Source organism: Bos indicus x Bos taurus, chromosome 25, assembly GCF_003369695.1.
Source record: "Bos indicus x Bos taurus breed Angus x Brahman F1 hybrid chromosome 25, Bos_hybrid_MaternalHap_v2.0, whole genome shotgun sequence".
Taxonomy (NCBI): Eukaryota; Metazoa; Chordata; class Mammalia; order Artiodactyla; family Bovidae; genus Bos; species Bos indicus x Bos taurus.
This window is the reverse complement of record NC_040100.1, coordinates 32,956,546-32,969,938: the sequence shown is the minus strand read 5'-3', so window position 1 is coordinate 32,969,938 and position 13,393 is coordinate 32,956,546. Positions and strand designations below refer to the sequence as shown.

Sequence of the window (13,393 nt, the reverse complement as noted above, 5' to 3'; positions counted from 1 at the left end):
GGTCAGGTGGTCTGGTATTCCCATCTCTTTCAGAATTTTCCACAGTTTATTGTGATCCACACAGTCAAAGGCTTTGGCATAGTCAATAAAGCAGAAATAGATGTTTTTCTGGAACTCTCTTGCTTTTTCGATGATCCAGCAGATGTTGGCAATTTGGTCTCTGGTTCCTCTGCCTTTTCTAAAACCAGCTTGAACATCTGGAAGTTCACGGTTCACGTATTGCTGAAGCCTGGCTTGGAGAATTTTGAGCATTACTTTACTAGCGTGTGAGATGAGTGCAATTGTGCGGTAGTTTGAGCATTCTTTGGCATTGCCTTTCTTTGGGAAACACAGTAAGACAGACATTAAGGACTTTATGACTTCGTCAGAGGCAGCGGGGGCCATACTCAGGAAATAGGAAGTTCATGATGTATTGCCAAATCCATGGCTGCAAGTTTGTTAAAAAGAGGAAAGCAGAAGGTTATTGTTAGCTGGAAGGCTGACCACAGTGGGCCTCGAAGGATGACCAAAATGCAGTCTGACAGGAGGAGGCAGGAGGGTGGTCCTATGAGGGGTGGGATGGGGACCCTGCTTGAGCAGAGATAAGCTGAAACTCCAGTACTTTGGCCACCTCATGCGAAGAGTTGACTCATTGGAAAAGATTCTGATGCTGGGAGGGATTGGGGGCAGGAGGAGAAGGGGACGACAGAGGATGAGATGGCTGGATGGCATCACCAACTCGATGGACATGAGTTTGAGTGAACTCCGGGAGTTGATGATGGACAGGGAGGCCTGGCGTGCTGCGATTCATGGGGTCGCAAAGAGTCGGACACGACTGAGTGACTGAACTGAACTGAACTGAAGCAGGTAGGACTGAGCAAGATCTGTTTGGAGAGATTGCCGCAGGGGATGGCAAGCTCTCTGTGATGCTAATCCTACCTGCAAGATCAAGTCCCCTCATCTCCTCTCCTCTGTGCTTGGCTGGGGACCCCAGACTGGTACCTGGAACAGTGCTTCGGTCTATAGCTTTGTCATGCTGAATTCTGACTTGAGACAAAGAAATTCAGGTGCCTGGGGCAAGTTCTGAGAGGGCTCCCTAGTCTAGCAGGAATTGGTTTTATCCTGGGCTCAAGAGAATGAGTGGTCACCGCCTCTGGGGGAGTTTTGAAGAGGAGCTTCAGCAGGTATGCTAGAAGTTCTAATAGGGAGAGACCCTGTCGTTGGCTTAACCCTTCGGCCCCCTCCTAGGCCTGCCCACTCAGTCCTGGATGCTTGTCACTTCATCTCAGCGCACCATCTCCTCATCTCCACTGCCTCTGCTAGAATTTGGACCCCCCTCAGCACCTGGTGAGGTTCCACAGCGCTCCTCTCCTGACTCCGTACTCGAGGCCCTCCTGGTACCAATCGATGGCATCTGCCATCAGTCAAAACGCAGGCTGGCATGTGTCACCCTCCCGGCTCAGAAACCTGTGTGGACACAGGCGTGATCAGATTCGGGTCTTATAGAGCATGGGTCTGGGGTGGGGGCAGGTGAAGGAGGACACCGAGAGACCAGGTAGCAGGTAGTCCAGGTGAGAAATGACAGCATCCATACAGGTGCACCCCAGGTCCGGGGGACTCTCATTCCAAGCTTGGCCGGGCCACGAAGCTGGTTCAGAGCTGCCGTGGCCACAGCCGTCAGAGCCAGCTCCCTCTGAGGACAGAAGGTGTCCTCATGGAATGGCCTGGTGTGCCAGGTCACAGGAAATTGAGACTTCTTGGGATGTCTCATACTCATCGTGTCTGTTTTATTAGCCTAACAGAACAAGACTGTTTCACATTGACTCTCAGCAGTCTCATGTGTCTGCCCTACTTCCCCTCTCGGAACTTCTGAAAGCAGAAACTGCCTCGAAAATAATCCCTATACAAATATAGGCATAATTGCCCTCGCTTCACACACGGAGAAACAGGCCCACACAACGGAAGTGAGGGGTCCGAGGTGACCCATCAGCTAGTAACCGTGGGGGCTGAACCACAGGGCTTCAAATTCCCAATTCAGTGTTCTTTCCATAAAAATGCTTGAGGCTCCAAAGTCATTGTTTCCGAAACGTCATTCATTTCGGTACCAACCTCATGATCGTTCTGTACCCTCTGCAATACTGTCGGCCTTCCCAGGTGGTGTGAGTGGTGAAGAACCCACCTGCCAATGCGCAGGAGACATAAGCAACGCAGGTTCCATCCTGGGGTCGGGAAGATCCCCTGGAGGAGGGCATGGCGACCCACTTCAGTCTTCTTGCCTGGAGAATCCCATGGACAGAGGAGCCTGGTGGGCTACAGTCCACGGGGTCGCACAGAGTCAGACATGACTGAAGCGACTTAGCACACACGCACACTACTATTAGCTTGACAGGTTAGGGTTTTTTGGTTGTTTTCAAACTACTCACATTTTTCTGCTGCTGCTGCTAAATCGCTCTAGTCATGTCCGACTCTGTGTGACCCCATAGACGGCAGCCCACCAGGCTCCCCCGTCCCTGGGATTCTCCAGGCAAGAACACTAGGGTGGGTTGCCATTTCCTTCTCCAATGCATGAAAGTGAAAAGTCAAAGTGAAGTCGCCCAGTCGTATCCGACTCTTTGCGACCCCATGGACTGCAGCCCACCAGGCTCCTCCGTCCATGGGCTTTTCCAGGCAAGAGTACTGGAGTGGGGTGCCATTGCCTTCTCCGTCACGTTTTTCATTCAATTTTATTTCCCAAGGAAAGTTTATGTCCAACATAAATGAAAAAGAATGCCACACGCAGAAGGTAACTATGAAACAGGAAGGCATTCTGGCCAGACACTGCTCTCTACTGATGGCTTGAAGCTGGGGGCTGCTCTCTGTGAGATGGGTTGATGATGCATTAGAAGAGGCGTTAAAAGTTCATAAGCCCGCAGACTGAGACTTTCTTCTGGAGGCTTCCAGAAGCCTGGGCAGAACCTTGAAAAGGCACTAACTTTCTCCTGTGACAGTCTCTCTGCTGCATTTATCTGGTACCCCAAACTATGTGTGTCTAAGTATATCATATTTGGGGTAACACTTTCTAATATGTAATTTATATTTTAATCCAATGTCTTGGAATAAGAATGATGAGTGGAGGACTCTTTCTCTGGGGAAACTCAGGGCAGTTTGTTGTGTAAGTGGGATGGGGGATGGTAATGGAATCCAGGGAGTCTGCAGAACTCAGCAGGGGCTTTCAGCTTATCTTGAGGCATCTGTGAGGCTCTGGCCCTAGCGCCACCCTACAGAAGATGGCATATATTGGCAACTGGCACCAGCGTGGTTCCACTGTGGTGAACACCGTTTTAGAATGACTGTGTTGAAGACACTCCAACAGTCAACTCACTATCTTTCCTGGTCATCAACCCATTTGGTACACAACAAGGAACCGAAATTAAACACAGGGAGTGTTTAAGGGAGCATGGGCAAATTAGAGCATGCCTAGTAAGAGAAATCTGGCAGCACTGATCACCTGGTAAGGGGAGAATTTTCCGCTGGTCCCTTACTTGCTTCTTTTGCATGTTTGCTATGTCTTGGCGGGCTCCTGACCAGGTGTAGGGAGACTGGCCAGAGATGAGGCTGCCTGCTCCTGAATTGGGCACCTGAAGACCTCACTGGGCAAGCTGAGGGCACCAGGAGGGGCTGCCAGAGTCTGGAAGTTGCTGCCTCCCTGTGTTTCCCACACCATGCGTTGCCTGGCTCCACGCCCTGCCGGGTCCTACCTGCCAGAGCCCCAAGGTAAAAAGGCGGGTGGGGGATGTTGGGACTGAAAATGCTTCTTAATTTAGGGTTACATCCCGCCATCCCCCAAAAAAGGAGACACTGCTCTGAACTAGGGGGGTGAGGATGGCAGGAAGGGGTCTTTGGCCTGCTGGGGCTTTTGGAAGAAGTGAGGTGGTTTGCCGTTTCCTTCCACTGAGGGACCTGCAGTTTCACTCAGGTGTCTGGAATGTAAGAGAACTTGATCAGCCTGAAGGGTACTAAAGGGATGACTTCCAGGGGGCGTGTCGTTAGCTCTCAGTGTTGATGGCCAGGCTCTGCCAACCGCAAGGTCCTCTCTCTGCCAGGTAAACACTGAGGGGTGCCCTTGAAGGGTGGAACCCCTGCCAGACCCACCCCATCCCCAGGAAGCAGGGACACCAAAGCCAGAGTCAGCCCATTTGTCTAGACATTGAGCCTGGTGGGGAGTAGCCAGGCACCTGGCCTGATGCTACCCTCTCCCCCATTTCCAACTGGCGCTTTGTGGAATAAGTGGGGGACAGGGGATAGACGGTGAGAGACAACAGTGTACAGACATCTGGTATCAGCTCTGAAAGCAGCACACAGGTTTGAACCCCAGCTGCGCTGCCTGCCTGGGTGTCAAGTGACATAGGGTCCCCAGCCTATACTGAGTCTGGGCTGTTAAATGGGATTGGGGGAAACTTTTATTCCAAGACCAAGGTGAGCAATCCAAGGTTCTAGCACAGCGCCCAGTTTATTTTAATATCTGAAGATCCACACAGGAACCCAGTATTATTGGTGTTGCCTTTGTTGTGTGGTTGAGAGTGTGAGAAGTCTTTGGTCAGATGCTGCTGAAATAAATGCTCGGCCTCCTCCGAACCTGCAGACTGATGACGTTTGCCGGCTCTGAGGGTAGCAGCGGGAGCTTGGGGCAGGGAGAATTTTCTAAGGAGAGAGAGAGGTCAGAAGTCACCTTGAAGGCTTCCCCCTCAATTCCAGATGAGGAAATCCAATCCTGGGAAGGGAAGTGACCTCTCCAAGGCCTCAGGGTGGATGGAGCAGGGGTGCAGGACCTGTGGAAGAAGGGAGGGAAGAAAGCTGTCAGGAGGTGTGTGGTGGTGGTGTTGGGGGCGGGGGGAATCAAGGTTGCCAGGGCTGAATTGACCTGAGTAATTTTCTGTGCCTTCCAGGGCAGCCGGCTGCTCTGGAGTGAGTGGCTGGGCTAGCAAGTCCCTGTGCCCTGCAGGAATGGCTTGTCAGTTTCAAGGTGGGGCTGAAGTGGAAAGAAAGGAAGGGCCAGCTTCCTCCTAATCAGGGCTTGTGTTTCAAATGCCTAAGGGCAGGCTACCTCCCGGCATGGGAGCACTGGCTATTTTTAGGGCCTGATTGGAGCTCTGGTGAGCGGCAGACTAGGTGCTTCTGAGAAAGCACGTGGTGGGTGCAGCCGGGGGCGGCTTGGGTGTCTGCTTACTCCCCAGCTTGGGTGGCTCAAGCCCTTTGCGGCAGAGAGAAAGTGAAAGAGAAAAAAGGCAGCCACAGGGGGGTCGGAGGCGGGGCGGGGGGGGGGGGGGGCCCGAAGGGGTGGAAGGGAGGTGGCCCGGCAACGGCCCATCCCTCCCTCGCCCTCCTTCAACCGCAGAGCTGGCAGGAGGGAGAAGCAGAAGGCAGCGTGCGCAGGAGTCGCGGGAAACAATGGCAGGTAACCCAAGGCCCCTCTGCGGCCCCCGAGGTGGGGCTAGGAATAGAGTTCAAAGACTGGTAGCTACTTGCCCGAGGTCACACAGCAAGGCTGGAAGCCGGGGACTGTAAACGTGCAGAGTGCACACCCAGAAAACCCCTCGTCTCCGGCATCCCTGGAAGGATTCCACACAGGAAATGGGAGTGGAGACCCCGGAGCTGGGCTGCTTTGGCCAGCTTACCGGGGCCCAGGAGCGGCGGCGGGGAGAGCGGGCGGGAAGGGCAGCGTCTGCAGAGACACGGGGACAGAGAAGAGGCGCGCAGAGCAGGCTAGCGGGGCGGCCAGACGCTGGGTAGCCACACTGGCTGAGCGTCCTGGAATCTGAAGATGCGCGCGGGAGCGCGAGGAGGGAATCACAGGCTTCCCTTCTACCCCGAGACCTAGGACCCGGGCTGCATTTGTCTGAGCCTCAGTTTCCCTCCTGAGTCACGTTCCCACTCTGACTCTGGAATCTGGGTACCCGGTCCTCTTAGTGGGGTCCCCAGTGCTGGGGGGGGCGGGGGTCTATGAGGAGACCTTTAACCAGCGGATTGAAGGGATCCTCACTTCTCTTTTAGCATCTTTGGGGGCAGGGGCATTCCCGGACTGTGCTTGACCGTTGGCATCTCTATGGCAAGTTGGGGTCCTAAGCCACGTCCTCTAAGGCGAGAAACTAAGAGCACCCAAGAGAGGGATTGGGGTGGGGCTCCCACCACGCCTAGCTCTGTCTGGAACCCTTAATACCCGCGGTTTTCCCTTGAGTCCCGCAGCCTCTGTCTCCACCCTAGGTGACACATGGGAGGCGATTGAAGGGCCTACGTCCAGTTGCAGCCAGGTGTTCCTAAATTTCGCAAGAAGTCTTACAGGGATATGCCTCCCCGCTCTCCCCCTCCCCGCTCTCCTCCTCGCTCCTCCCAAAGAAATGCCATTCCCAGCCAGTCAGAAGGCTAAAGAAATTAGTGCTTCTTGCTTGAGGACCGGTGGAGATGAAGGAAGAGAAGATGAGACCCCAGAAAACCATTTTCTACCAGTCTGCCTTAGGCAAGGACCTGGTCTCCAAGGTCCCAAAATATGGAGGGAAGGGTCCTCAAAGACAACTGAGCCAGGGGCTCCGAGGCTTCCCATACGGGGCAATCACCCGCGGCAGGAGGGCGGAGAGGGTGGGGGAAGCTGTTTAGAAGTGGGTTCCCAGGCCACGCCCCCAGATCCCATTGGCTGGGTCTGCCCTGGGGCTCCCAATAGCAGCTTAGCCGTCTATGGGTGTGCGTGTGTGTGTTTCCTATCTTAGATGGCGGGGGGGGGGGGGGGGGGGGGGGGGTATGTGTGTGTTTCCTATCTCAGAGGTCTAGAGGTCCTATGGTATGTGTGTGTGTGTGTGTGTTTGTGTGTCTCCTATCTCAGGGGTCCAGAGATCATATGGGGTGTGTGTGTGTGTGTGTGTGTGTGTGTGTGTGTGTGTGTGTGTTTCCTATCTCAGGGGTCTAGAGGTCCTATGGTATGTGTATATGTGTGTGTGTGTGTCTCCTATCTCAGGGGTCCAGAGATCATATGGTGTGTGTGTGTGTGTGTCTCCTATCTCAGGGGTCCAGAGGTCATATGGTGTGTGTATGATGTGTGTGTGTGTGTATGTGTGTGTGTGGTGTGTATATGTGTGTGTGTCTCCTATCTCAGGGGTCCAGAGGTCATATGGTGTGTGTGTGGTGTGTGTATGTGTGTGTGTGTGTGTGTGTGTGGTGTGTGTGTGTGTCTCCTATCTCAGGGGTCCAGAGGTCTTATGGTGTGTGTGTGTGTGTGTGGTGTTTGTGTGTGTGTGTCTCCTATCTCAGGGGTCCAGAGGTTATACGGTGTGTTTGTGTGTGTGTGTGTGTGTGTGTGTGTGTGGTGTGTGTGTGTGTGTCTCCTATCTCAGGGGTCCAGAGGTCATACGGTATGTGTGTGTGTGTGTGTGTGTGTCTCCTATCTCAGGGGGTCAGAGGTCTTACGGTGTGTGTGTGTGTGATGTGTGTGTGTGTGTCTCCTATCTTGGGGTCAGAGGTCATATGGGGTGTGTGTGTGTGTATCTCCTATCTCAGGGGTCCAGAGGTCTTATGGGGTGTGTGTGTGTGTGTGTGTGTGTGTGTGTGTGTGGTGTGTGTGTGTGTGTGTGTGGTGTGTGTGTGTGTCTCCTATCTCAGGGGTCCAGAGGTCACACATTCGTTGAAAGGCACTAATGTGGTCCAACCGCTGTACCTTCTCCATGTTACAAACCTCTAGGGACTTCCCAAGGAGTTTTGTCAAAGACCCCATGGCCAAGTTGTTAACAGACTCAGAATCTGAATCCAGGTCCCCTGAGAGCACATCCAGTACCTGGGCAAAGGCGTGAGCCTCCACAAATGCAGGGCGGGGCCTGGAAAGTCAGAGGGAGGCTTGTTGATACAGCAAAGTCTGATGGCAGGGACCTGGCATCTAGTACCTTGTGAAGAGTAGAATCAGAAAGTTAGCACAGGGGCCCTGCTCCAAGGCCAGCGGTCAGTCTTGGGTGATCGGGTGGCCTGAGGAAGAGGGTGAAGCTCACAAACTTGGGTCTCAGACTTGGCATCAGTCCCCCTGGGTAAGTGACTTCCCCTTCCAAGAAGTATCTACAAGATGGATATAAGATGTGAGTGCTTTCCTCATGATTTCCTGCCTTGCACAAGAGCACTTTGAATACACACATGCTCGGTGTAACCCTCACAGATTCTAGCAGGATTGAATAGAGAGATCTGAGCGGTCATTATGGGCTCACGCCCCCTGTGTCTCCACAGGCTTTGACACACATGTGATCCATTGTTGTTTAGTCACTAAGTTGTGTCCGACTCTTTTGCGACCCCATGGACTGTAGCCCACCAGGCTCCTCTGTCCATGGGATTTCCCAGTCAAGAATACTGGAGTGGGTTGTCATTTCCTTCTCCAGGGGATCTTCCCAGCTTAGGGATCAAACCTACGTCTACTGCTTTGGCAGGCAGATTCTTTACCGCTGAACCACCAGGGAATCCGCAGGTGATCCGTGGTCCAAAGGCAGTTCTCAAGAGAGGTCTTGATTGACACTGGTTCTCAAAGGAAAGACATCGGAGCTTTTCTGTTCCTCTTTTAATCCTCCTTTTCTGTGGGTAGGCACGTTGCTGTGCTGTGCTTAGTTGTTCAGTCGTGTCCGACTCTTTGCGACCCCATGGACTGTAGCCCGCCAGGCTCCTTTGTCCATGGGGATTCTCCAGGCAAGAACACTCGAGTGGGTTGCCATGCCTTCCTCCAGGGGATCTTCCCAACCCAGGGATCGAACCCAGGTCTCCCGCATTGCAGGTGGATTCTTTACCATCTGAGCCACCACGGAAGCCTGAGTAGGCATGTTAGCAGCAGTCTAATACTAATGTTTCTTTTTAACAAAGTGGAAGGGCAGCTGACATTAATTTGATAATTTTTGTTTTCAATGGCAAGTGAGATAGTGGTTTTGCTTTTTGTTTTTGTTTTTCATGCAAGATAGCGATAGAAAGTTTTCTTCTTTTTTAAACATAAAATTTACCAAGAAAATCATTTTGAAGTGTACAATTCATTGGCATAAAGCACATTCATAATGTTGTGCCGCCATCACCACCATCCATCTCCCAAGCTTTTTCGTGGTCCAAACTGAAACTCTGTCCCCATTAAGCACTAACTCCCTATTCTCCCCTTGCCCCCAGCCCCTGGTAACCCTTCTATGTTTTTTTAAAAAAATATTTGTCTGTGTCGAGTCTTAGTCGTGGCGTACAGGCTCCAAAGCACTCGAACTCCATAGTTGATGCCCACGGGCTTAGTCAGATCTTAGTTCCTGATCCAGGGATTGAACCTGAACCCCTGCCTTGCAAGGTGGATTCTTAACCACTGGACTGCTAGGCAAGTCCCCACCATTCTACTTTTTGTTTCTATGAATTCGACTACTCCAGTGCCTCATATAAGTGGAATTATATTAATACAATATTTGTTTTATGTCTGGCTTTTTTCCCTTAGCATAACATCTTCAAGTTTCAGCCCTTTTGTAGCATGTGTCAGAACTTCATTCCTTGTTCTGGCTGCATACTATTCCAGTGTGTGGCCATTTTCCTTATCCATTCACTGTCAATGGACACTTGAGTTGTTTCCATCTTTTGTCTTTTGTGAATAGTGTTGCTGCAAACTTTTGCATGCACCTATCCATTTCATTGCTACTTTCAATTCCAGAAAATTTTCTTTTCAAATAAATGTTTGGGATTTTTTTATGTTGATTTAAGGAAAATGCTTAGGTAAATTATACAACAGGTGGTATGCAGATATGACCCAAAAAGTGTAAAGGAGGCAGGTGAATGCTTGAAGTTTGGGAGGCTTTGGGTTAGTAGAAAGACCTAGTAACTTGTAACAATCTAGGCTGGGAGTGGGTGGGGTACTAGGTCAAGGGGCTGTGCTGAGGGAATTTGGAAGGAAATATGTAGGAATTGGGGACCAATCTGATTCCAGGGTTTCCAGCTGGAAAGAAGTGGAAAGGTTATAGATATGCAGAGTCTGGAAGTTCCCCATGGAGGAAGGAAAACCCATCAGTTCAGTTCAGTCGCTCAGTCGTATCCAACTCTGCAACCCCATGAATCGCAGCACGCCAGGCCTCCCTGTCCATTTCCAGCTCCCGGAGTTCACTCAGACTCACGTCCATTGAGTCAGTGATGCCATCCAGCCGTCTCATCCTCTGTTGTCCCCTTCTCCTCCTGCCCCCAATCCCTCCCAGCATCAGAGTCTTTTCCAATGAGTCAACTCTTCACACGAGGTGGCCAAAGTACTGGAGTTTCAGCTTTAGCATCATTCCTTCCAAAGAAATCCCAGGGCTGATCTCCTTCAGAATAAACTAGTTGGATCTCCTTGCAGTCCAAGGGACTCTCAAGAGTCTTCTCCAACACCACAGTTCAAAAGCATCAATTCTTCGGCACTCAGCTTTCTTCACAGCCATGCAAACTGAAAGGCAAGTGTAAACTTGGCCAGTGTAAACTTCTCAGCAAGTGTAAACTCAGGCTGCCTTGGAAATAAGGCCTTAGTTTTCAGTCACTGCAAGGCAAGGGTGTGTGTCTTGGGGGAAGGGGTGCCCAAGGGTGGCACTCTTTAAAATTATAGATTTCCGGACCCCACCCCAGATTCCGTGGATGAGATATGAGCTGTTGTGTGTTTAGCACCTGCTTCAGGCAATTTTGATTCACAGCCCAGTTTGCTAGCTGTCGTCAGAGACTGGCAGCCAGGGTTGGTGAGTAATGTGTTTCTCTTGGAGTCTCCAACACCCAGCAAAGCGTCTGCTGCTGCTTAGGTGCCGTGCTGGGCTTCCCAGGTGGCACTAGAGGTAAAGAACCCACCTGCCAATGCAGGAGATGTAAGAGGCGCGGGTTTGATCTCTGGGTCAGGAAGATTCCCTGGAGGAGGGCATAGCAACCCACTCCAGTATTCTGGCCTGGAGAATCCCATGGACAGAGGAGACTGGTGGGGCTACAGTCCACAGGGTCTCAAAGAGTCGGACACGACTTAAGCGACTTAGCACATGTAGGTCAAGTTGGGGGTTAGGACTGGAGTTGGGAGCCTGGCGTTGCTCACTGCAGCCATGGGGCTATTCATTCCCCTCCCCACCCCAGCACCCGGCTCAGATTTTCTTCCAGGAACAGCTTGTTGGACTCCTTTTTGGGTCACTGACTGTAGCTGGGAAGGTTGGGGCATGCAGAGGAAAGGCCACGCGGAGGTGGGGGAGGCTGGTGTTCTGGACAAGCATGGAGTCCCCCTCCTCCCCTGGCTGTAGCTCTCAAGCTTTCTCCTCCTTCCCCCTTTGCCTCCCCCTGCCCTGGGCCTCTCGACCCCAATAACTGTGCCATTTACAGTCGCACACATCAGCGGGGCTTGTCTTGTTCGAGTTCCAAGATTTTCCAAGTTGTGATGAAGTGGGTGTCCTCCAGGGTGTCCAGAAAAGATAGGTGGCTTGCTCAAGGGTTCAGAGGTAGTCTCTGTGGAGTCTTCTGGGGGATTTCCAAGCCCTACGTGGGGAAAAGCAGAGCCAAGTTGTCTCAGGGGGGTGAGACAGGAGTTCGATCCCTGGGTGGAGAAGATTCCCTGGAGGAGGGCAGGGCAACCTACTCTAGCATTCTTGCCTGGAGAATCCCATGGACAGAGGAGCCTGGCAGGCTACAGTCCATGGAGTCACAAAGAGTCGGACACGACCAAAGCGACTGAGCATGCACGGACGTTCTAGCGAGATGTTCTTATTTAATAGACAGGCAGCTGGGGACCAGAGAGGGAAAGGGGCTTGCCTAGGGTCACAGAGTCCGTCAGATGCAGAGCAGGACAGTGATCTCAGTCATGACTCCCTGTGGGGATGCTGTCTGTCTAGGCTGTCTCCATGGCTGCACCAGCTCACTTCCTCTGTGCTCCCTCCAACTGCTGAGGAGCGCTGTGGCCAGGAGCAGAGCCAATCTTGCTTCCACTTCCAGCATTCCTGCTCCGAGACCCTGTATCCTGGCACAGGCTGGTCTCTGCAAAGAGAGGCTGGGGTGGGGGGTGGGGCCTCAGCCTCTGGAGCCACCAAGATCCTTGAGGAGGGTGAAGTGACCCTCCAGTGAAGTGAGTCCAGTGGAGAATAGCTCTTGGTGCCCTGTGTCCTCCAGACAGCTTATTTCCTAATCCTTTTTCAGCTGGAGCTGGCACCAGAGGTGAGGGAATACCCCCAGCACCCAGACACTACAACCCCCAGGCTTCCTGCTCCTTCCTTTATGGAACTGGCCAGTTTGGGCACTCAGGGCCAGTCCCCTCCAAGCCTTTCTGTTGGAAGACACCGTCCTGTGCATCCTGCCCCTATGGGGCAGGATAGAATCCAGTCCTGCCTCTCCCAGTCACCCATCCATCTCAAGCCATCATCTTTCCAGCAGATCAGAGAGAGAAGAGACCTTAGGAGGCCTCCAGGCCAACTCAAATGCCTGAGGGGTCATCACTGTGCCAAACAGGACCCAGCAGAATGCAATGGAAAGTGATGGGGACTTTGGCAACAGTTAATTGTGTGCTCTCTATGGAGACTTTGCGATGGTGATTAAGACACACATATACATCCACACGTCCCTGGTGGCTTAGTGGTAAAGAATATGCCTGTCAAGCAGGAGACACGGGTTCCACCCCTGATCTGGAAAGATCCCTGGAGCAAGAAATGGCTACCTACTCCAGTATTCTTGCCTGGAGAATCCCATGGACAGAGGTGCTTGGTGGGTTACAGTCTATGGGGTCACAAAGAGTTGGACACAACTTAGTGACTGAACAATAACAGCAACAATACACATACACACACAAATTGTCTCAGGAAACAAAACACCTAGGTCTATAGGCCTAATTCACCCTTCATTTAAAAAAGAAAAATTGTTTATTTATTTGGCTGCTCCGGGTCTTGGTTACAGCATGCAGGCTCTTTCAGATGCAGCTTGCAGGATCCAGTTCCCTGACCAGGGATCGAATCCAGGCCCCCTGCATTGGCAGCATGGAGTCTCAGCCACTGGACCACCAGGAAAATCCCTCACCCTTCATTTTGAATCCATACTGCAAGCCAAGCGCCCTTTGGCACAGAGAAGCCTGCAGTTTCAGTCAGGCACAAAAGCCAACCGATTACAGTATTTCCAGACCTCTCCTTGTCTGGCCTGTTGGCTGCTATGACATGCTCACACAATGTGCGTGCATGCACGCACGCGCACACACACACGCACCTTCCAGTCTCCCTGCCTGGAGGAGAAGTGACAAGAAGCCTCAGCTGCCTTCCAGCCCCATTGTTCCTCATCACTGCCACGCACCTTCGTTTCTGCTCTGTCTCTTGTGACCCCGTCAAGCCCCTCCGGGAAGTGAAAGTCTTGACACCAGCAGTTTCTGGAAGTCCTCTCTGTCTCATTTCGGGGGCCAGAGGGCTGTGGCTTCCTCCTCTACTGATGGTGCCCACTT

The 13,393-nt window shown here is 52.3% G+C and overlaps 1 protein-coding gene across 4 annotated transcripts in view; it reads left to right on the top strand.

Annotated features, from left to right (window-relative positions):
- CIITA (class II major histocompatibility complex transactivator) overlaps positions 1 to 13,393 on the top strand; it is a 59,554-nt gene that overhangs the window by 9,330 nt on the left and 36,831 nt on the right. Inside the window, exon 1 of one of the 4 annotated variants that reach the window (XM_027527336.1) lies at positions 3,528 to 3,732. The exons of 2 other annotated variants lie outside the window; for them this stretch is intronic. In XM_027527336.1, the coding sequence (XP_027383137.1) occupies positions 3,681 to 3,732 (52 nt within the window). In that variant the 5' untranslated portion in view covers positions 3,528 to 3,680. Of the gene's footprint in view, positions 1 to 3,527; positions 3,733 to 5,297; positions 5,414 to 13,393 lie in introns of those variants that run through there. One more of the 4 variants, XM_027527337.1, reaches the window with a different exon arrangement.